General features: G+C 40.8%; 2 protein-coding genes across 2 annotated transcripts in view; one reads left to right on the forward strand and one right to left on the reverse strand.

The window, feature by feature from the left end:
* Positions 1-1,240: 1,240 nt before the first annotated feature.
* On the reverse strand, positions 1,241-10,163 carry si:ch211-37e10.2. The gene is made up of 5 exons (XM_035415953.1): positions 9,951-10,163; positions 8,944-9,608; positions 6,054-6,592; positions 5,319-5,385; positions 1,241-4,578 (listed from the first exon to the last, which is right to left on the reverse strand). The coding sequence occupies exons 2-5, from the start codon at positions 9,587-9,589 to the stop codon at positions 3,056-3,058; spliced, it is 2,775 nt and encodes a 924-aa protein (XP_035271844.1). The 5' UTR covers positions 9,590-9,608; positions 9,951-10,163; the 3' UTR covers positions 1,241-3,055.
* Positions 10,164-14,084: 3,921 nt separating this feature from the next.
* Positions 14,085-22,407, forward strand: part of apbb1ip (amyloid beta (A4) precursor protein-binding, family B, member 1 interacting protein) — a 30,915-nt gene continuing 22,592 nt past the window's right edge. The window contains exon 1 of the mRNA XM_035412787.1: positions 14,085-14,559. The gene's annotated coding sequence lies outside the window, so the exon portion shown is untranslated. The remainder of the gene's footprint in view (positions 14,560-22,407) is intronic.

Below are 22,407 nucleotides of genomic sequence, written 5' to 3' on the forward strand. Positions count from 1 at the left end.
CAAATACTAACAAAGTGTATGTAAACTTTTGACCCACTGAAAATCTGGTATAGTACATAAAAGTCTCTTAGCTATTATTTTGAAATTACCTCTTATGGTAAATAAAGTAGATACCCTAATTGACTTAACACAGGAAATGTATGGTAACATGAAATCTGTGTTGTGAAAAATTGATTTTAGCCTAGGTTATGTAAACATTTGACCTCAACTGTATCAGTGCCAATAATTACAGAACATTCGTTTTTATTTGTGGAATGCTGTGCAAGCCAGGTAAAGTGCATTTATTTTATTTTATTTTATTTACTTTTGACACAGAAATACTCCAGGTTCCATACAATTCATAGTACAGTACCCCATTATAAAATTGAAATAGTTCATAAGCACATAATTTTGGTGAAATATATCTATTCGGGTAATTTTCAGGGAAGGAAGGAAATATCTACTGTCAAAATACTATCTCTTATACCCATCTCTCTCTCTCTCTCTCGCTCTCTCACACTCTCTCGTTCTCTCTCTCTCTCTCTCTCCCTCTCTGATATTTTCCTTGCACAAATGACAAATGATAGAATCTTACACAGCACAAATAACTGGGCCATTACTCCTAGGACACCTGTTTTGAATCCAAAGAGCAGACAGACAGTCACTATTTCTCACAATCAGGGTTTTTTCTTTTACCGAATTCAAGTACCGTTAGTCATGTTATGACAAAGTCTGATATTCTACCAGGGCATGAAATACGACATTAATTTTTCCATAATCAAGATAAAAATGAAAAATTGTCTGTTATTCACAAGCTGTTGGCAGTCGGCACCTCCACTCTTCACATAGCACAGTTTCAAACAGGTTCAGCATGTCTCAGCCAATTGATGTGAGTAACAACTCAAAATGTGGTTGTGAATTGTATACTGTGTGGAAACTTCGAGATTCTCATGTGCAGACTTCACAATTCCGTGCACAGTTACTCCATCTGTGTTATTATGTGTTGTTAAATGTGGCAGCCTCAATCTCATATAAGTATGAGGTCTTTAAACTGGCCCCAATTACTCGTCCTGACTGCTGATACTGATAACTGTTAACCACAGCGCACGTAATTCTGAGGAGGTTTATGATAGCCCCTGGAGAGTTATGCCCATTGTTTGACCTCAGAGCCCTTGGTACCTTGTCACAACACATTTTATCATCAACATGGTGTCAGGCCCTGAACAGTGCTTGTGGGTTGAAATATAACGACTGAATGGCAGAGGTTTTCCGTCTCGCGTTTGGTAGGGAGGAGAGTTACAGCCAAATCCAACATTTCACTCTCAGTCACGAACGCAAAGATTCCTCTGTACTTAGCAGAGTATACTGAATCATTTTTGTTTGTTTTATTCGGGTTTGCAATGTTTCTTTTGTTGTTGTTGTTGTTGTTTTTAGCATAATGCCCCATCAATGACTGGGACCGTCTTATGTAGTGGTAAAATATAGAACTCTGACTGACTTAAGCCCACCCTGGCCAGACGGACAGTCACCCTTAAAGCATTTTAAAGCACATCTTAAGGTAAATACTATGCAGTATAATACGCTAGAGATAGTATTGTATATGTACATGTTGATTGATTGAATCATGTTAAACAATAATTTAAAATGCAGTTGCATTATCTCTGGCAAAAATATGTGGAAATTGTATTTGCTGTTTTTTTCCCACGTGGGATAACCCTTGTCCCAACATGACTTGTAGAAGTGAGAATAAAGCATAAAAACTTTCTGTGACTAACACGGCCTGTTTCCATGGTCTATAACATTTTTTGGAGAACACTCACAGAAGCAATTAAATATGGTGTGAAATTAGAACTGAAATACTACTGTATTCAGATAAACAGAAACCCTATGCCACAAAAAAAGATAGAAAAGCCATATTAAATCCATAATACAAAGAATATAGCATATGCAAATGCAATATAATGCATCATGCATGTTTATCTCAAACTTTATCATAAATTAAATCAAATGATTGCAAAGCAGGAGTAATCATTCTTGATGCAAATTCATGAAATATACTACATATCTGTGATCACAATCATTTTCATGTCAAAATGATTCATTTAATGTTCACATTTGTCAGTTGAAACTGTATTTGAATGTTGGCTAAATGAAATAGATGTGTGGTACAGCATACAAGGATTGTATATTTATAAAAATTTTCATTTATAGTGGGTTATTTTAAAAATAAGCAGTTTAAATGTATATGCACTCAAATGTTTTTGTACATATGGTTTTGTCATTCATCAACAATGCACTCAGGTATAATTAATTACATTATAAAATGAAAATAAAAACACATACTGAAATAAATGGCCCAAAATGCAGAAAGACTACATACAAAGACAAAAATAATTGCAATTCTGATATGAAACAAAGCACAAAACAGTCAAGATTGGTCACTGTTCAACCAGCCTAAGTACTTACATGGGCAGCAGTACTTACGATTAGGGGTTTAATTTAAAAGTCCATTACTACTGCAAAAAAAATGTTTTACTACAGCACAATTCTTTGTAAATGCATTACACCCAAGAGCTAAATAATATGAACACATCAGAAATAAATGGAAAATAAAAATAGTGTGTATTTGCCAAAAATATATTTATATCTAGAATACACATATGATAATTTCAGAAATGACAAAACATCTTTTTTTAAGTACCTATGCAGGTCAGCAGCATATGCTTAACCAGTCAACAGTTCCCCTTGTTTTTTTGTTGTTGTTTTTTGTACTGTCATAACTATTGTTGCTGTTGTTACTGCAATCACTGTTTGTTGCTGTGGTCACTGTAATCACGGTTTGTTTCTGTTTAGTGATGGGAGAGTGAGGCTTCATGAACCGCGCAGTGCCATCAGCCACTCCTACTGCTCTCCACAGTAATTACAATGATTCGATCCAAATCAGGAAGTCACTGTAAAACTTGATGGCTCCACCTACTCTTTGGTTCCAGAAGTGTTACTCTCCCATCATCACTCTTGTTTTGTGCAAAACGATTGAAATTCATGAAACGAATACCAAAAAAGTATCCTTACAGAATCATGACGCCACCCACAGGATGGAGATGTTGGTGCCTCCTTCGTGGGTGATCTGGTTGATGCGACCACGCACACAGTCCAGGGTGATGAAGATCATGGTGCCGTTGTGGACCTCGAAGGTGGCGCGCAGTCCCACGCTGGTCCATTCGGCGCCCTCCGGCATGTGTCCGCCCACCTGCTGGGCCACAGGGGTGGATTGGGCCTGGTCGCCCTCTTGTCGGTAAAGGGTCAACTTCACTACATTGCAGGAGTGGATCAGCTTCAGGTTGAAGGCCACGTTAGCCGCCCCACTCTCACGGAAGACGAAGTTCTTGCGGGCAAACTGACCGGTGGCCACCAGCTGGACCTGGGGCACACTGCCGCTCACCTGGTAGAAGCTGAGGGCCTTGTTGCGAACAGCGCCAGCCGGCAGGCCCGTCTTGGAGATGGTGGCAGAAAGGGCGGAGCTGGCAGTCGAGGGGATCCAGATCAGGCTGAGTGTGCTGATGCCGGTGCCATCGCCAAAGTAGCGGACATTGCACTGCACAGGGGAGTGGATCTCAAAGCTGAGCATTTCGCCCGCGTCCACACTGGCCGCGCCAGACAGGGAGATGGACGTGTCCCTGTAGTTCACCCCAGACTTGAAGACCTGCATCAGCTCCATGTTGGTGGCATTCCTGTTGAGGTACGCGATGAGGGAGTACCCCTCCCGGATGCATGTGTGGCCCATGGAGTACAGCGCCTGCTGGAACACGAACTTCACCACCCCGGTCTCCGTGAACCTCACAGCTCGGCTGTCGTGTGAGAGGCTCACCATGTAGGGGTCCGAGACGGAGATGACCTTGAAGGTGGGGCGGTACGTGGTCTGGTAGTGTACAGACACTGAGGTCTGGGCAGACATGGCCACAGCACCCGTGTCATGGGAGAGCCAGAGCAGGCTGAAGGGCATTGGGAGGTCATAGACGTGCACGTCTTTGCTCTGATTGCAGTGGTGGTTGGGGCTCTTTAGGAAGAGGGACAGGGTGTGGTTGGGCTCCACCTCGGCGGCAGTGCTCACACTGACGCTCTGGTAGAACTTGGCCTCCGGCTGCTCCACCCGAACCCCGCTCAAGTCCCGCCCGTCCTCTTCGCTGCTATTCATCCTGACTGACAGCTGGAGGAAGTTTCTGCAGCTGTGCTTCAGGGCGAAGTTGTGGTCAGCCCATATCAGGCCATGCACCTGGAACACCAACGCCCCATCATGGTTGGACAGCAGGGTGCTGTGCTCTTTCTCCCGGATGTTCAGCTGCATCCCGGGATAGATGTGGCTCGTGGGGGCCCTGGCAGGGGGCAGAGCTACCATGGCAGCCCAGGACTGGGACAGCCTGACGTCGGTGAGGGAGCCGCACACCGTGTCACTGGCAGCAGAGCAGGGGAAGACCACGGGCTCCCCGTCGCAGTCAGAGCATGCCTGGCACTCCTCCAGCTCACGGTTGTAGAAGTAATCATGTCCACACACGTTGGCAGAGGCTTCCCTCTCAGAAACACCCAGGCACCTGAACCCACCTGCCCAACAACAACCAATCAGCACTGCATCATTTCTGGCCATTTTCATGTCATGCACAGTACACCTCTCTCTTTTTATACATGTTCTGTAGACAGCCTTATTTGTTTACCAGATAACAACAGACAATATTTTATGAATGATAATTGTTTGTGAGGCTTGGTAATGAGGTCCCAAAATTATTGTCACTTTGTATTTGTATCTGTTCTGTATGTTTCTGGGTGTAATATTGCTTGTGCACCAAATTTCACCTTCTGGGATCACATGGCCCAGAGTAATTGATTAAAGAAGTAGCACATACATGTATACAAACAAATATACCCTTACATACGTGGAGCAAGGTTACACATACAGTAATCATTTAGTTGAGAACAGCATAAACTCTTCCTAATGACAGAGCCACTAGCAATGGCTGTAACTTCACTAGCAACATGCACAGGAGATTTTCACAAATGTCCAAATGTCTTCATCCAGCCATGGGAAGAAGATGTAAAGAATAACAACAGAGTCGGGGTGACATTGCTTTTCTCATTATGTGCTGTTTCCTCACATTTCACTTTAGTCTATGAGAATGTTATTTGTGTGAAACATTAGGGAAGAGTATACAAAATATTGCCTTAGAGAAAAAAAATTCTCTAAAACCATTATTTCTCAAACATGTCAGCATGTGAAATTAGCCTATTATGGCTTAAACATGGACTCGCACTGCAGTGGACTCTTGGGTATGTTCTTCTGTCCTTACCTGGGGTGTTGAGGCATTTGACCCTCTCCCCACAGAGGTTTGGTATTTCTAGACATTCATCTCTGTCCTGTAGAAAAACAACTTAATTCATGACTCTAATTAGCAGTGGGGAACTGAAATTAGCCTTTTAAAATGTGAAATTAATTATTTCTTGCTTTCGTGTCACAAATATTATGATATAATTTTATATTTTAAAACAGCACACAAAAACACTGTGAAGCCCACAGTCAGACACTAGTACTTGAACTCTTGTAATCAGTTACTATTTGTTCAAAAATCCATCTAAATAAGTATTTTCTTATTTGTGTTTTTGGCACTCTACATAGACATAGTGTCTTTCCTTTTTATAAGCCCAACCTACACAATGTTTTCTTTAAGGAGGAACTGAGTTGCTTCCCAAGCAAAGCAGCCACAACATCCATATGCTGCTACTAGGAGTGTGCTGGGGTAATATACAACCAGTTCTGTTTTCTTAACATTGAAAGTTGTCTCCCACTCACTGAAGCTGAAATGTTCTCATATGAATATCCATGTAGTGAGACCAAGGACAATACTACTGGCAATGGATGTTGTGTCTTTGAATTTTATCATAACACTGCATATTTTATGCTTCCAACAGGAGGAGGAGAGAATGAAAGGAATGCAGAAGCTGACCATCTGGTTACTATAGAGAATGTGGCACTGAAATTTGGGATCTCTGCATCTCACTTGACTGGGCACATTATGAAAGTTCACCTGGCATATGCGGTCTGAAGTCGGTGAGCACTGGGAGACCAGGAAGAACCCAGAGGGGCACATGGTGCACCTCTCACACCTGGGCGTGTCCCTCTGAAAGTCGCAATACTCCTCTGGGCCGCAGGAGCCGCAGTCCAGCAGGGGGTGTCCCACGTCCATCACCTTGGCGTCCACATCCACCTTGTGCACGGCGTAGGACTTCTGCAGGTGGCTCCTGACCTGGTTCTGCAGCCCTTGCAGGTGGGTCTCGAAGTAGCTCTGAATGTCGTCCTGCAAGCTCTGGAAGGACATCTGCTTGACCGTCTCGGAGAGCATGCTGTACTGCACCTTGATCAGGTCCATCTGCTCGTACATCTTCCGCTGATGCTCCAGTATCTCGCGCTGCTGGCCAATCAGGGTGTCCTGCTGCTCCGCCAGCCTCTGCTGGAGGTCCCGAATCACAACCTGCTGGGACTTCAGCGCCTCCACAAACTTCTCCTGCCCCTTGGCCAGCTGCAGCTGCAGGATGAGGGCATCCTCGGAAGGCACCTCATTCTCACCTGTGAGAGGACCCAGAGGATCAAGTTTCCCGCTTAATACATTTGGTTATGTTGCCATCCCTATCTGAACCTGACTCATGCTTGGGGGAGAGTGAATGTGGGACACAAGTCCACTTTTAGTGTGTAGTTGAAGAGTTTCCTATGCATAGCAATTGGTATCAAAGACTGTCTATGTTTTCAAGACAATTTGTTGCCAGGGAATTCTTTTTTTCTTCTTTTTTTTCTAGTTCAGCTGCTCTACAGCAGTCTACAGTATGCGCAACCTGACAGATGTGCTTGTCTAAAAGCATTCTTGGGCAAAATGTCAAGAAACTCTCCCTATTGTGTGCACATGTTAGGAGTCTAATGTTGTTTAAATAATACAGTATGGGGTGCTGTATTAAACCTTTGGCTGTTGACTGATTCCCTACAAGAGTTCAGTTTTCTTTTGCACGGGGTGCACTTCAAAAATCATGTACTTAACTGCTGGTCTGATTTAACTATGGGGTCATAATTGTCTCCCAAATAATTAAATAAATAATATGAACCTTGCACAAAAAAATGGTAAATATTTTTTGTATCTTACAAACAAAATAATTGGTTCACAAATGTGTTCTTGTTCTCTCAAATCTATCCTAGGCAAAAGTAATAATACATTTTAATTTCTTGACACATTATTTTTGTCTGTAAACATTCATCACTGTGTGGGCCTTCAGTTGAAAATGAGAATGCATTTATGCATCACCTGGCATGTGTGGAATTGCTTGTGTTCATTAGTGGATTTTTTACTCATTTCTCACAGGAAGATGTGTACATTTATCCACAAATAGGTATTTTTACTGAGTCCACTACAGCTAGTTAGATTTTAAGGCATCCTATTGCCAACACCCACATTTTCCCAACCAACCATATCATTTATGTGCTCAATTAAACTTTACAAGTGCTGCAGAGACAGAGTTCCTTGGCGACTGGTGCACAACCTCTAAATCGACTGGAATCGACTCTGACTCTGGCTAAATTCCTGGAGTTATTGGAATCCTCTCTTTGACTCCAATAGAATTTGATCGCAAACTGCGTTTTTGAAGCATATTAATAGGCCAGTCACTGGTCTAGCCTAGTGTAGGCTATTTGAGAATGGTGAACATACATTTGCCCCAATTAACTATTTAATTTAAATCTGAATTGGGCCCAAAATTAAGTAGAAATGAAGAGCAAAACTTCTTGTGCAAGTGCACAAATCAACAAGTGACTTACTCCCATTGTACAGGCCTACTGGGACCTATATTGCCTAGACTCACAAGTGCAATTGTAGATCACATGGTGAATCAGGGTGCAGCCCCTTGTTTTTGAAGGCAATGGATTAAGCCCCCAACACCGTAAAACAAATGTTATATATATATATATCGGCTACCATAAGCCCCACTGGCCCAATACAGACTAGGTTTCTCAAATGAAAGTGAAATTTCAGTTCAGTTTCAGGGAAAGCAAGATGGTAGTAATTTATCCATGCATAATAGGTGCTTCCCAGAGGATGGTCAGTTTTCCCAGTCACACAGCATGGATTTGGTATATGGATATGATATGCCTCCTACAAATAATTTAAAAGGCTAAAATGCTACATGATGGATATACATGTAATAAAATTAAATTACCTAAAGGTGAGGCACCCACTGAAGACCATGAACACTGACAATTATTACATTTGTTCATTCAATAAAGAAATCTCAGCCATAACTTATTAACCAATTTCAAACAAATAGGCTACCCTACTAAACACTGGAGAATCTTATGTGTTTAGTAAAAACCAACAATGTAGCCTAACAACTGACAGATAATGTAATAACAATACTGCAATAAAATGTTGCTCTACGCCACCTTTTAGGTAAGTCAAACGACTTTTGCCCCCACTTTACTTAAATATAAATACTTCCACACTGTTGAAGTCACCATATCAGATACACACACAGACAGGTGAGGGCAGTGAAGTTGATGACAAATGACGGGAAAAGTTACGAATGCCTATACATTGGTAAACTTTTTCCACAAAAAAATACATAAATAAGGACAATTATAGCGTGTGTCAAGAAATTAAAATGTATTATTATATTTGAGATAGAAGATACGAATAATATTTGTGAATCTCATTTGTGTAAGGTTCAAATTATTTATGTAACAATTTAGGAGACAATAATAATGCCGTATTTAACAGATTCCAGGAACATACAATGTAATATTTAGTTGAGACCGTATGTCCTAAACATTTGTTTACAACTACATATCACATTCGAGTATAGCCTATATGTAACAGGCGAAAAGCCTATGTGCGTGATAAGCATGCACCCTACGAGCTTGATTCAACACGTAAATTTAACCTGGCTTTATGTCGCACGTGAGCTGAACACCCAAAGGAGCGCCCCCGAGTTCTGACGCAGGATATCCAAAGTCCGGAAATTCCCCAAGACCCTGAGCGGCTCTGTCCGCCATATGGACCAAGGTGGGCTGACTGCCGGTGTCCTCAGACCCTGCTGGACACCTTTCCCCAACACACGGTCTTGGTCTTGGCTTCGGTCGTATCCGCAGCGGCAGTCTACATTCAATGCCTCGGCACTCTCTTGAGTCGTTGCTTGGTTGTCTTTGAGGTGTAACGCAATCCGCCCCAGTGCATCCATAACTAACTTCAGAGGGTCTCCTCCTTGCGCTTTCCCTGCGTAAATCGCTGTCTCCACGCTGAGGATGAATAATAGTGTACGGGTCCGATATAGCTCTGGATGGAGAACTAGGGTGGCGGGCGTTGTGGTGGTTGGGCGCGATCTGCGCTGACCTGCCCTGTGTCGTTGGAGTGAACTGCCAGGGCTGTCGGGGAGGACGCCCCGGGCAGTATGTCCCCGCGCACGGTCTGGAGTCTGCAGTCTCCGCGGTGAAACAGTGTACTCCTCGGCATATATCTGCCACACTTCCAACATTTCCAAAGAGTGCGGCGCACAGAAAAAGAAACAGTCGTGTTCTAGACACTGTCATGTTGTAGTTGTCAGTCGTTCTAGGGGGGAAAAATATTATCATTACACCTAAAAACAGGCATTGTTGTCATACATAGTCTAACTTGATTCTTTTCCATGTAAAAATGTCCAAAAAATGGAAGCACAAAATCCTAATGAAAATATTACCAACATTACAGGCTAACGAACTCATCCAAAACACTATTTCTCCTCATTGTCGTCACATATTAGCGTTAGCTTATCCACTGTAACTTATGAGTTGGTAGCATCATAAAGATGTAACAATACGCTGTAAATAATGAAACAAAGAATGTGTGTGAAACAGCGAGAACACCACGCACGATATGTCATCCAATATAAAGAACAGAGTTACTGAAAATTACCTGCCGTGCTTTGATTCAGTGCCCGTGATCTGTCGGTGTCAGCACCACGAACAATGAGGTTAGTACATTACTTCTCTTCCGTAGTTGTTTCTGACCCACTCTGAATGGTTTTGAAGAAAATGTCAGTATATGGCATTCCTAAGACTTAATTAGCATCAGGTTTCTCCCGAGGTTTCCCGATTAACCCTTCGAGTTCTCCACTCCCCCGAGCCGTCTGATGATTCCTGTGATCATTCGGTTTTTTTTTTTTTGTTTTTTTTTTTTGGGTGAAAGTCCCGCGTTAAGTTATTTCGATACTTTATGGTATATTTTGTATCAACAACGGGGCAACGTATAAACTATATTAAACTACACCAGCAGTTGAAATGGAATGGGATAGAGTCTGGGATCTTTGCCAAATCTATTGGACAGATATTGCTCCCAAGGTAAACTAGAGCAATTTAAGTAATTATACAAGGAAAAGGAGTTGTTTATTATTATTATTATTATTATTATTATTATTATTATTATTATTATGTTGTTGTTGTTGTTTTTTGTTGTTGCTGCTGCTGCTGCTTGCTTTTCTGGGTATTATATATTTCACTGTGTTGTCCTGTCCATCTGTACAAAGATACCTCCAGCCATCCATAGAGGGAGTGTCAGGCAGATTTTTTAGGAGGTCGAGCTTGGTGACACAGCTGATGCCTTCTAGTCCCTTCAGCAGGTAAAACTAAGGATGTTAGCGCAGAGGTAGTGTTCATTGAACCTGTAGAGCCTATGGTGGGCATGGCCTTGTCACTGGAGACCTCTGATAAAATTCAGAAATCTGTGTCAGTGGCTCTGTTGATAATTGATTTATATTCCTTCCTATGACCAGCGGTCTGCTTAAGGACAGTTCATCAATGCAGTAGACCTGTGATAGGTCTTGAATGGTGTGGTAATATTTATCCAAAATGAAGAATTTGTATGAAGTTCTTTCTCATGAACAAAATGCTTTGGTTAAAATGAATATGTTTGTCTTTTCTTTTTTTCTTTTTTTCTTTTTTTTTTTGGCTGTGCTGAAGTTGCAGGGTTTGGTGCATGCATTATCAAGGATAATTTTTTTTTTTTTTAATTGGTATGATAAAATATTATCTGAGCAGTCTTTGAATGAAGCAATCCAATTCCAATGGTTAGCCAACACACAGCACCAATAAGAAGCCTCCTGACTGGCACATGCAGCTAAGAAACTGCTCCCTGAAAACTCTGGTAATATGTGATGACAATGAGGAGAAAATAGAGTTTTGGATGAGTTTGTAAGCCTGTAACATAGGTAATATTTTCATTAGGATCGTATGCTCCCTGAAATCTACGACAACAGAATCTGGCCAAAACAACACCAGCTATAGCCAGGAGTCCTGCAAGAGACTTTTTATTGGCAAATGTTTAGAATTAGTCGGCAGGGTGTTTCCTTCATCATTACACATTTGAGTTTCCTCTGGTGGACTGAGCACCTCGTCTACTGGAACCAAAAAAGTGTCATTCTCTGGTAGATTACATTATGAGAAGAGAAGGGCTCGTTGAATGTCTCCCAGAGTCTGTGTATTTACAGACATTGTAGTGATTGGACAAACTTTCATTTGCAACTGGGTATTCCAAACTGGGATTGTAAAAAGAGCATATCTTCTGCATGGCTAGCTGTTTTATTAGCAGCTGTGAGGAGGAAGCTGCCTGGTTTAAGCATTGGCAGTAGAGAGGCAGGAACATTAAATATGTTCATGTGATCTTGTGCCGCTCACCACAAACAGCTGAAGGCTGCTCATAATGTATTATTGAAAGAGTTAAACTCAGCACCCTAAGTTGGTGTCATCGCACCTTCCACAAAGTTCACAGGATGCAGTCTGATTAACACATGGCACATCTATTGTTGCTGCTCAACAGGGGGCGCTGTTGCACTCCCTTAACCTTTAACTCCTGCAGGCCTTCAATCACATCTTAGTTTACAGCATAGCTGGGCTGAATGATGGACTGATGTTGATTTTCAATAGCATTATTTAAGCACTTTTTGTTATTTTCTTTTAAATTATTATTATGTATGCTATGGGCTACAGTGCCAGAATGACATAGAAGCTGAGAGCCTGGATCCAATAAAATGTTTTCCATGTATTTTTGCCTTAAGCAAAAAATGAGAGTTAGTTTGTTTCTACACAAACATAGTTCAACTTATTTCAGTGATCACAAAAATGCACTGAATACACCAGAAGTGAGGACTGAAAAAGTATTGCATTCATTTCAGAATCAAGCATAAGGACAACAGCTGACTAAATAACCACATTAATCTCCTGTAGTATGTGCAACATCTCCAAGAATAATTTCTTTAAAAAAAGAAGAAGAAAAAAAACATATTTCACTTGGCCATTGAATGTGTTTTCCTGCTTTGAATGATACTATTGTGCATTAAATAGTGATGACTGTTACTATGGACAGAATATTCAGTATATATATTCTATCACAATAAAAAGACTGCTTTCAGCTGTGGAAAGCATATGGCAGTTTTTACATTCTTTGATTTTATGGTCAGCAAATGTTACATATTAACCAGGGTGTCTTTTGAGTTCTGGAAAACAATTGCTCAGACTTCCCTTTTTTGCAATTAATATTTGACAACTGAGATAAACCAATATCTTTGGCATAATGACAGCACACATTCCCTCACAATGGGGCATTGTCACAAAGAAATGGATTGAAATATATGTGTGTGTGTGCGTGCATGCGTGCGTGCATGCATGCGCGTGTGTGTGTGCGTGTGTGTGTTGGTGTGCAGTTGCCTCCAAAAAATATTGGCCCTTTGTTAATTTCTATATGGTGAAACCAGTCTATAAAATATCCTTAAATAAAAGCTGAGAATCTGCATTTCAAGCACATGTGAATTGTTTGATTACAAGTCTAAAATTGTGGAGTACAGAGCCAAATAAAATAAAATATGTATGTAGGAATTTGTCCCAAACATTATGGAGCTCACTGTATATAAGTATATATATATATACCTTCAAAAAATACAAGACAGTTTATTTGACTTCTATTGTTTAAAAATAATTTATTTTTCAATAAGTGTAATGGGAGTATCATGATTGTATTAGGTTCAGACTGTGTGTATATATATATATATATATATATATATATATATATATATATATATATATAAAGGCTATATAAAGACTGCACTAACTAGTATGCTTGTTTCGAAACAGATCTGTAAGATGTCAGTGAAATATGCTGAATAAGTGATGGGGGGACATACAGTACACACACACATATCTATTTATCAACTTTAAAGAATGGAATTGAAGGCAAGGCAGCGCCCCTCCCCCACCCGTCCACCCAACGGTTCATATAACAGCCCCTGGTCTGACCGCAAGTCTTTGGCTTTCCCTATGGATTATCGGGAATAATATGTTGACAACCTATGACTACAGAGAGGGTGGTCCTGCCTTCCTGTAGGAGCCCCACTGAAACAGAGAGCGAGAGGCAGGAAAAAAACAGCACCAGCCCTTAGTACAGCTGTCTAATGGACAGAAAAGTCTCCGTTTGAGTTTCCTTCTCCTCATAATTGATCACCAAGGCTCATTAATACAGGAATTTCGAGCGGTTCTGTAAGTGGGCGCTAACTGACTTCTCACCTCAGGGTTGAAAGGCGACAGCAGCGACTACTCATATCACCTCAGGGCAACAATTTGTGATTATAAGGTAGCTACAGCTCCATAATGACACATCACTGTTTCTTTCCCTCGGGTCACCCTGTCACTGCTATTTTTAGGTCAATCACATCAGCTACAATGGCGAAGATAATGAGGTTGTTTCATGTTTATTGTCATTTAATCATTGTTCTTTTTCATTGTGATTTATGCACATGATTCCCTTCACATTTCCCGCTGGAGACAGGGTGCCCACAGATATTTTGGATCGGTATAGCTGTGGGGCTGTCAAGCTCCCTTCAACTCCTCTGAAAAGCATAAGCGTGCATCAGCTTTTGCCATAGCTAAAACCCCACCCTTAGAGGTGTTACTGCACGTACAGATACATCCACATAAATAACATTTTACAAAGACATCGCTTTCGCACACACAAACACACACGCGCACACACCTGCACACACACACACACACACACACACACACACAAACTGTTATAAATTCCAGACACTTGGACAGTGAGGGGGGCACTATCTGAATTTCAGCTTTCTTTAGCCATCTAAAAGTAGCGCCTTTGTTTCTCCTTTAAACCATTGCTCACTTTTAATAACTAGTACTGTCGTTTGTCAATTTGTACATTCTTGCAAGACCAAAATATTATGGTCTGTGCACGTGCATTTTCCAAACCCTTAGGGAATGCCTCGGTTACCTGGAGGGAGCTCTTTCTGCTCAGCATGTTGAAGTTTGTACTCAGCTCTGGGTGGAATGCAGTGAGCAGGTTGAGACCTGAACTTCCGCAAAAGAAAAAAAGGCAGGAAGCTCAATAACTGTCAGCGAACAGCGTACTCAGCACAACACGCCCTGCTATGTGCGCATGGTGCCCCATGCATTATTTTAGAATTTAAATCTCAGCACAGGTTTGGTCATATATAACTGGACATAAAGCCATCACTTTAAAGGTAAGTTCCTTTTTTTCTGTTTTCTGTTTTTTGCTTGGTGTGTTTCTTTACATTTGAATGATATTGTGGTGAATTGTGCGTTGTTGGGTGACATGCTAAGCACCCAAGCATTTTCATTAACCTCAGTCTTAAATATTAATTACAGTATATTCCACCATTCAATTTGATTCCTTTCCACACACTTTTGGCATAATTCCCACCTCTGTTCTCATACTTCAAACAATCTCACAATCTCTTTTGACTGCTATCATGCTGAGTACCATTCAGTCTACAGCAGAATATAAATCATTTACTTACTGTGAACACTATTTTTGCTAGAAAATTGTGAGGGCATTAACATATTTTTTATTACTGTAGAGTCACACATACAAGACAGAAATTGTATTGTATTGTGGCTTGAAAAATTATTATTTGGCTCTTATGTAATGATCACATAACCACATTAAAAATATTTTTTGAGAGCAGTCTCAGTAAAACAAGATGCTGTAAAGATGTGTTAAGAGTGATACATTGTTTTACATGAGGATAATGGTAGTAACATGAGAAAACAATAAAGCAATAATTCAATTTGTGGTGCTCTGTAGAAAACCCAAAACAAATATAATCAGTTCTTTCATCACCTGTGATTATATGTCACTAAAGTGGAATTCAAATATTAAAATATATTCCTGAGATTGCTCGGTCTTGGACGAACGTATTACTCAAATCCTTTTTATTTATCACTTTAATGTAAAATTGGCAGATGGCACTCGGCAATGGCGATGGCAATTGTTATGTGCTGCTAAATAACTGTGTATGTAAAAAAAGTGTGTAAAGAATCCCACTAGGGCGACTTTCAGTTGGACATGGTGTGCCAAGATCACTAGAGGTTTAGGTCTCAGTGACCATGTGCAGCAGCTTTTCTCCAGCAGACAGACAAAATGACTCTGGCCTTTGTTGCAACATGCTCAAGCAGCTGAAGGTGGTTATCTGTGAGGAAATTCAGAGGGCGGGGGCTCTGACGGGCAACGTAAATATGGTGGAAATCCCACCGTATCTCTGTCAGTATTGAGAAACCCAGGCTTTGAAGGCTGAGAGGATGAGATGGTGTAACAGAGAAGATATCATAAAAAGAGAGTCAACTGCACTGCCTTTCTGAGAGATAAACGACCCCCTGTAAATTTACTACAAAACTCCACTGTGAGTGGGCATACACAACCAAGGCGGTGGGAAATTTATTATTGTAGTCATTCCATGAATTCAAAACAAAGAAACCCCTGATTTACTGATTAAGGCTTTGAGTTTTAACCATACATACAATTTCTCTTTTTTTGTGAATGTATTTATATCATATGTTCCAGCCCAAATTTATGCATCTTTGACTATCTATGCTGTTGTCGTCATGGAGGGAGAGTGCACGCTAGCACACGCCCTCCTGTTCCTATGTGACAAGAGGGAAAAATTAGTTTGCTTCCCCTTACAGACACTTTGGCATGAATGGAGGAGTAGTCAAATACTTTATGACAGTTTCTGTAGATTTTGTAACATTGCGTTAAAGTGTACACAGACCTTATCTTCTCTTCGGCATTCAGTCAGTGGCAATACTATTTCACCTCATCTAGTCAACATAGTCTGTTTTAATTATTTCTTCTAATAATATAGGGAAATTGGCATGCATAGGCAGTCATAAATGTTTAATATACGATGATATAAAAGTAGCTATGCTGAAAACTTCATTCAAGTCCATGAGAAGGCCAAGCCTTACTCTCCTCCTAATCGAAATGCACTGAAGTAGACACCTCTTCTCTCAAGTGATTCCCTGCTGGACAGCTTTCTTATGACCATAACATGCTGTGAACATATTATTTACTGAGTATTTTTAAATGTTCCCCAAAATTGTGTGTCACCCTGGACCAGTAACATAACTCATGCCACCAGCGAGCTGCAAAACACTATAAACAGTGTGGAACATCACTCGTGTTGAGACCATGTTTCAAATGCTCATTATTATTAGTACACCTGTCTGGTGGTTCTTTTTTTATCCATAAATAGCACCAAAAATGCTTCCTCTTAGTCTGCTGTTTGTTTCCAGCCTCTTGACACCATCCAAGTTAGCATTATATTCATGGCTCTGGTATGAGAGGCCGACTTATACATATGCAACACCGTGGGAGACAGATTCTAAACCGGTAAACATAGTTACAGTTCACTTTTCTTTTGTTTGCTTTTTTTGTTGTTGCTAGAAACACAGGACAGATTCGGTTGGTTTCTGTTCTTGTGGTGGATGTGTTTTGATTGTGAATGGGAGGATGTGTCTAGGAACATATCGTCTTTTCGTGTCTGTGTATCACCCAGCCCTAGTGATGCGGGCGAGAGTCCTTGCAAACATATAGCCCAGAAGATTTAACCTGCTTTGGAGATTTTTTCTTTAGATTTTTTCATGGGCTGAAATGTGTAAAGCTACATAACAAGTATCAATAATCACAGAGCTGCTCACTTCAGTCACAGACCTCCTGGGTGGTAAATCTTTTTCCAAATATATTTTCATGCTTTTTTCTTTTTTTGGAATGCACAATCATGGTCATGCTGCAATGCTCATTGTGGCCTCTGTTCGAGGTCAATTCGGGAGAGAACAGGGAAGCATGTGCTGTAGTCCAAATCACGTGTTGTCATCCGACGCTTCTTATCGCAAAGTGGGCGAGGTCCCACATGAGAGGCATCGTGTGAACCTCAACAGCCTCACCTTTTGTGGGTGCACGATTAACCAGTGGGGGGCACTGGTGCATGATAAGGAGCCATCATCCTGACCAATTGCAACCCTTAAATCCCTGCAAAACACTTTTGCCAATTGTGCCTCACCTTGAGGGCCTTCTGGATACAGTCAGCACTGGTACAGTCCTTATTCAAATCTATAACAGGATGAGCCAATGGAGTAAATGTGTTTAATTTTATATTGTTCACCATTGCCAGACATTGTCACTGCAAAGCCCATGTTGTTTTCATGAAACCCCAACTTCTCAGCTGTTATCATGATACCAGAGTTGCCATGCTCTAGCTGTGAACCATGGGTCACCTTTCCATTGGAGATCAACTCCTTGCAGAAAAAAGTTCCAACTACCATGGTGTTCCCTGTGGTGACTTTGTTCACTCTCCTCTGTGTTGTCAACTGTAGTGATGTGAACATCAAGACTGTAGGCCAAAGTTCTCATATATTGGTGCTTCTTCTTGGGGTTTAATTATTTACTGAGATATGTGTGGGTCATCTTTGAGGGGTTTATTTGAGTTGAAAATAAGCGCTGGATTTGCGTTGTGACCGTCAATATTTGCATCTCTCAGATAAACATATTGATAGCAGTATCAACTGTGGGCCATATCAGCATGCTGCTCATTTTTGAGAGAACCTACTGTACCTTACCATCAGAATCATTATTCAGCACGATGTAAAATAAAGGACTGGTGCTAAAGGGTGGTCTTATCACAGGAAATGGTCAAAACGGCTAAATGAAATGAAACATTAGTGGTATGTGGGGTGGTGTGCAGTGAACCACACCGCTTTCAGGGAGAGGGTTCAGAAACAGATGGAGTTTCACAACCTTAGATGGCACCTGTGCTGCGGGGCGACAGATCAACAGCATGAAAAACAGGCGTTGCCTTAGATTGGGGTCACGCCACAGCAGCTGCACCTGCACACCCCTTTGTTTACATTCAGCCATTTCGGTTTCACACAAGCCTTTCACGCCTTTTCAATGTTAATGGTGATTAGCAGCACCACTGATAAAGTCAATGCAGCCTAAAGAGCCTGAGACACACAAATCAAGCTTATGCTGCCTGGCAGGGGTGTTGTCCTGCAACCAATGGCTGAGAGACACTATAAGTAAATGTCTTTTTCCATGACTTATTGCAGTGCATTGATTCATATAAAGGATCACAGATAAGCACTGTTGCATCAGTGTGTAAGGCTGTTAGTCTTACATAATTACACAGTACAAGCATCCGCAAAGACATATATATGCGTGTCTTTTTAAAAGAGCTTGTCTAGGTTGCTAAAAAGGACTACGTGTCACTATTTCCTGCTGAAGGCTACACCAAGCTACAGCTTTCAACACTGAACAGGAAATGGTTGCCACAAACACTTCCTTTAGTTAGTGGTACATTCCGCTCATGAGCAGACCATATTTCATTTTGAAGATCTGAGAAAGAAATCATATGATTTTGTGTAATTTGCTGATACTTTGTTGGGTGCCAGAGGACAATGAACAAGGGCTTGTTTGTTAAGGGTTGGTTTGGGTGTGTAGGTTGCTGTCAAATTCAGACAAAGAACATTTATTGCTAATTTACCACATGCTATTTCTTTTCAATGAGAGTGTTAATGGCGCACATGAATTTACCTCTGATGAGCCATTTTTGGATTGTGGTCTCTTAAGCGCCTCCAGCAGTCAAAGATTCTTCCACTCACAAAAGTGCTGTTTCAGTCTGTTTGTTAACATTTGCATAACATTTACTGTGCAATACTTTTAAAAGGCAAAATGTCAGGCTCCTGTTCAGAATTTGTGAAAAAAAAAATCCCCTGCCAGGGGGCATTAAAGCAATAAACACTATTTTTACCCATATGCTTGTGGCACAGATGTGAGATGTTACGATACCAAGACCGAACAGAATGCTCATCGCAGAAAATGAGCAAAAGAGTTGTAATGGATTTACTGGACTAATCTCATCCCATTACACACAGTCCAGCTGAATGAAGGCACAGAAATGCAAAAAGTTTGCATTTAAAAAAAAAAACCTTGCCCACAAATGCTCAGAAGTCATGCCAAGTCGTGATGTTCCAGAGAATAACCTTACCGGGTTTCAGTCCAATGGGATTGCCAGTCCTCCTGCAGACGGCAGGATAGGATATTCACCGGGCTCAGTCTCCAGGAAGTTCAAAATGGCAGTGTAACAAATCCCGAGTAGGCTGCCCATCCCCTCTTGACTTCAAGCGCAAGCTGTAACTCGAGAGATGAGGCCTGGGGAGTGCCCCAGCTCGCCAGAGATGACTGATTCATTCCATCAGATCATCTAAAGATCAAGGTGTCTATACCTCAGAACGCACAAGAGTCCCATTATACAATAAGAAAAAAACAAGTCTGCATGTATACTGCCAACCCCAGTCATCATAACGTTTGTTCTGCCTAATCAAGCTGTGTGCGCATAATGGCCAACTTTAGGAAGAATGTTATAGAAATCCTGAAATGTTTTGTTTTCTTCATTAGGGACTGAGTTATTTTTCTTTCCCTATTTCCAATGCAAAAAACAAGGGGCCCTATATCAATAACTTTTTACAGGGTCAAAACGTACCGGAAACATCTATTTTCTGCAGAAGCTGATGGCGTATGGCAGAGACAACCACATAGCCACACATCGTCCTACATGGTCTACCAATTCTATGAGCTTGCTGGCTCACAACCCAATAAAAACCATGCTAGCTAGCTAGTCAACTTGTGCCACCCACTCACTGTACCCCAGTGTACGTAGATGTGGCAAGGCGTATACTCTTGTCAAATCTCTTTTTACAGTCCATGAGGGTGCTAAGAAAGCTCTGCAAGATCATTTTGAACATCAACTGATCTAGAATTTGGTGCTCCCAGCAGGAACGGTTCTTATATCTTCTTGTGCTCAGGTGTCCACCAGTATGGCAATTTTCAGATACAGGGGTCCAGTCATCCAAGAAAATTCTGAAAAGGAATGGCAGCCTTATAAAGAGATATAAGATAAGAGTGTGTAACATTTAGTATGCTATTACTTGTAGATTGTTATGCCAAAGCCTCTTCCAGATACTTGCAAAGCATACTGAGCACACATTCACTGCTTGTGGAGCAGCCGACCAGAGCACTTTCAAGTAGACATAGCGTGAGTGATAGATTTTATAAGTGGACTGCAGCCATGCAGTTCTCCAGGTTCCATAGCCGCAGGACCCAGCCGTCATTTACAACAATATGGTGTTCTCCAATGGTCAGTGGCGCTGCACTGTAAGGTTATAAACCACATAAATGATCTACCATTTCCACAGTCATATGACAATACTGCTATCCTTGCACCATGCTTCTCTCATAGTTCCTGTCTGTGGATAGATAAAACACACTCACATGCTCTAGCCACAGCTCTCTCCTTTTATATTTCTGCCCAGTTTCACTGCCTGTTGCATTTTGTATTTTTATTTTTTTGTGGAAATCCACAGCTCTCACCACCTCTTGGAAAGGGGTTACAAAAACACAGTGTCTTCTTGAAGGCACACAGTGTAACCGAAGGGCTATTTGTCAGATTTCCATACCCAACGTCAAACAGGAATCATAGATTTATACATTTCTAGCCTGCTAGTAAACACCTGATATGCATGATGCATGATCAAAGGTTTTGAAATAGTGATCACAGTGGGTGTTTGATTGCAGTGTGCACATGGCAGATTAAAAGAAACCATAGAAAACATGTAATTAATTTTTGTATCATAAATTTTGTATTTTACAAAAGTGATAATGTGGCAAAAACCATACAAAAGACATATTCAGAAAGTGGTTAAAACATCATACAGTCCATGAATGTACATAATCTTCCTATTATAATGAATCAGACTTTGAAAACTGCTTAATTCAAAGACCTTTCTCCGCTGCCGACATGTAATATTTACTCCCATTGAAGATGTTCATTATTTCTTGCAGACAGGAAATTTGATCAGATTTTCTATGGGTTAATCTAGTGATTATTCACTTTGCTTTCAATGATAAAGATTTTTTTTATTACTTTAATCTAGAGCTTCAGAATTAAATAGCATTTTCCTTCAGCAGACCATAGTAAACCTCATTAACTCTGATTAATAGAGAAAGATTCCTCTCCCATTGATATTCAATAGTTTCCTAGAATCTCAGAACATTCATTTGGCTGCTCATTTGTATTGTATAGATGGAAGGACAGAAGGACAATGCATTTAAAAAATGTGTTTCTATGGTGAAAATTACTATGTGTTTAGCTATCATATTAATGATTCAAACTTTTTCAATATCCACAAGAATTATGCAATGGATTGTTGAAGATATTGAACATCACGAGAGCTTGAGATTCATTTCATATACATATAATTGATTGTTGATAGCGGTATGCATCATTGTTTTGGTCCATTTGTTTTATTTTTCTTTCTTTGAAATCCTTTCATAATCATGATGTGTGTGATATGGTATATTCTTTCATTTATGGTTAAAAAAAAATTGGGCTAGCAAGAACTCACAAAAATCAATAGCATTTCACTTGATTCACTAACGCAACCATGCATATTTATCAATCATGGAATACAGACGTGTTTGAACTGGTCATTGAGCTGAATCAGTTCTTGTTGAGCTCCAGCCCGTAAATTGGAAGTAAATACCTACTCTAGTACCCGTGCGTGCATAATTCAGTTTTGTCTCAAGAGGCACTGTACAGCTTACCATGTGAAAATGAGTTTTACATGAAGAAACTTATCTATGAATGTAATCTCACTCTCACAAATACATTTGCAGATGGGAGGCTTGCAGGATATTGCATGTCCTGACAGAGAATGAATGCAGAGTGAAACTATGCAAAGCATCTCTGACTTACCCCTATGCTTAAGTTGTTTCACAGAACAAATTACCCCAGGTTATGTATTTACCTGGGTGCTGATTTGCTCACAGGAGGCTTATATATATATATATATATATATATATATATATATATACACACACTCACCGGCCATTTCATTAGGTACTTACTAGTACTGGGTGTGGTCTTCTGCTGCTGTAGCCCATCCGCTTCAAGGTTTGACGTGGTGTGCATTCAGAGATGCTCTTCTGCATACCTCGGTTGTAACGAGTGGTTATT

Source organism: Anguilla anguilla, chromosome 4 (assembly GCF_013347855.1).
Source record: "Anguilla anguilla isolate fAngAng1 chromosome 4, fAngAng1.pri, whole genome shotgun sequence".
NCBI lineage: Eukaryota > Metazoa > Chordata > Actinopteri > Anguilliformes > Anguillidae > Anguilla > Anguilla anguilla.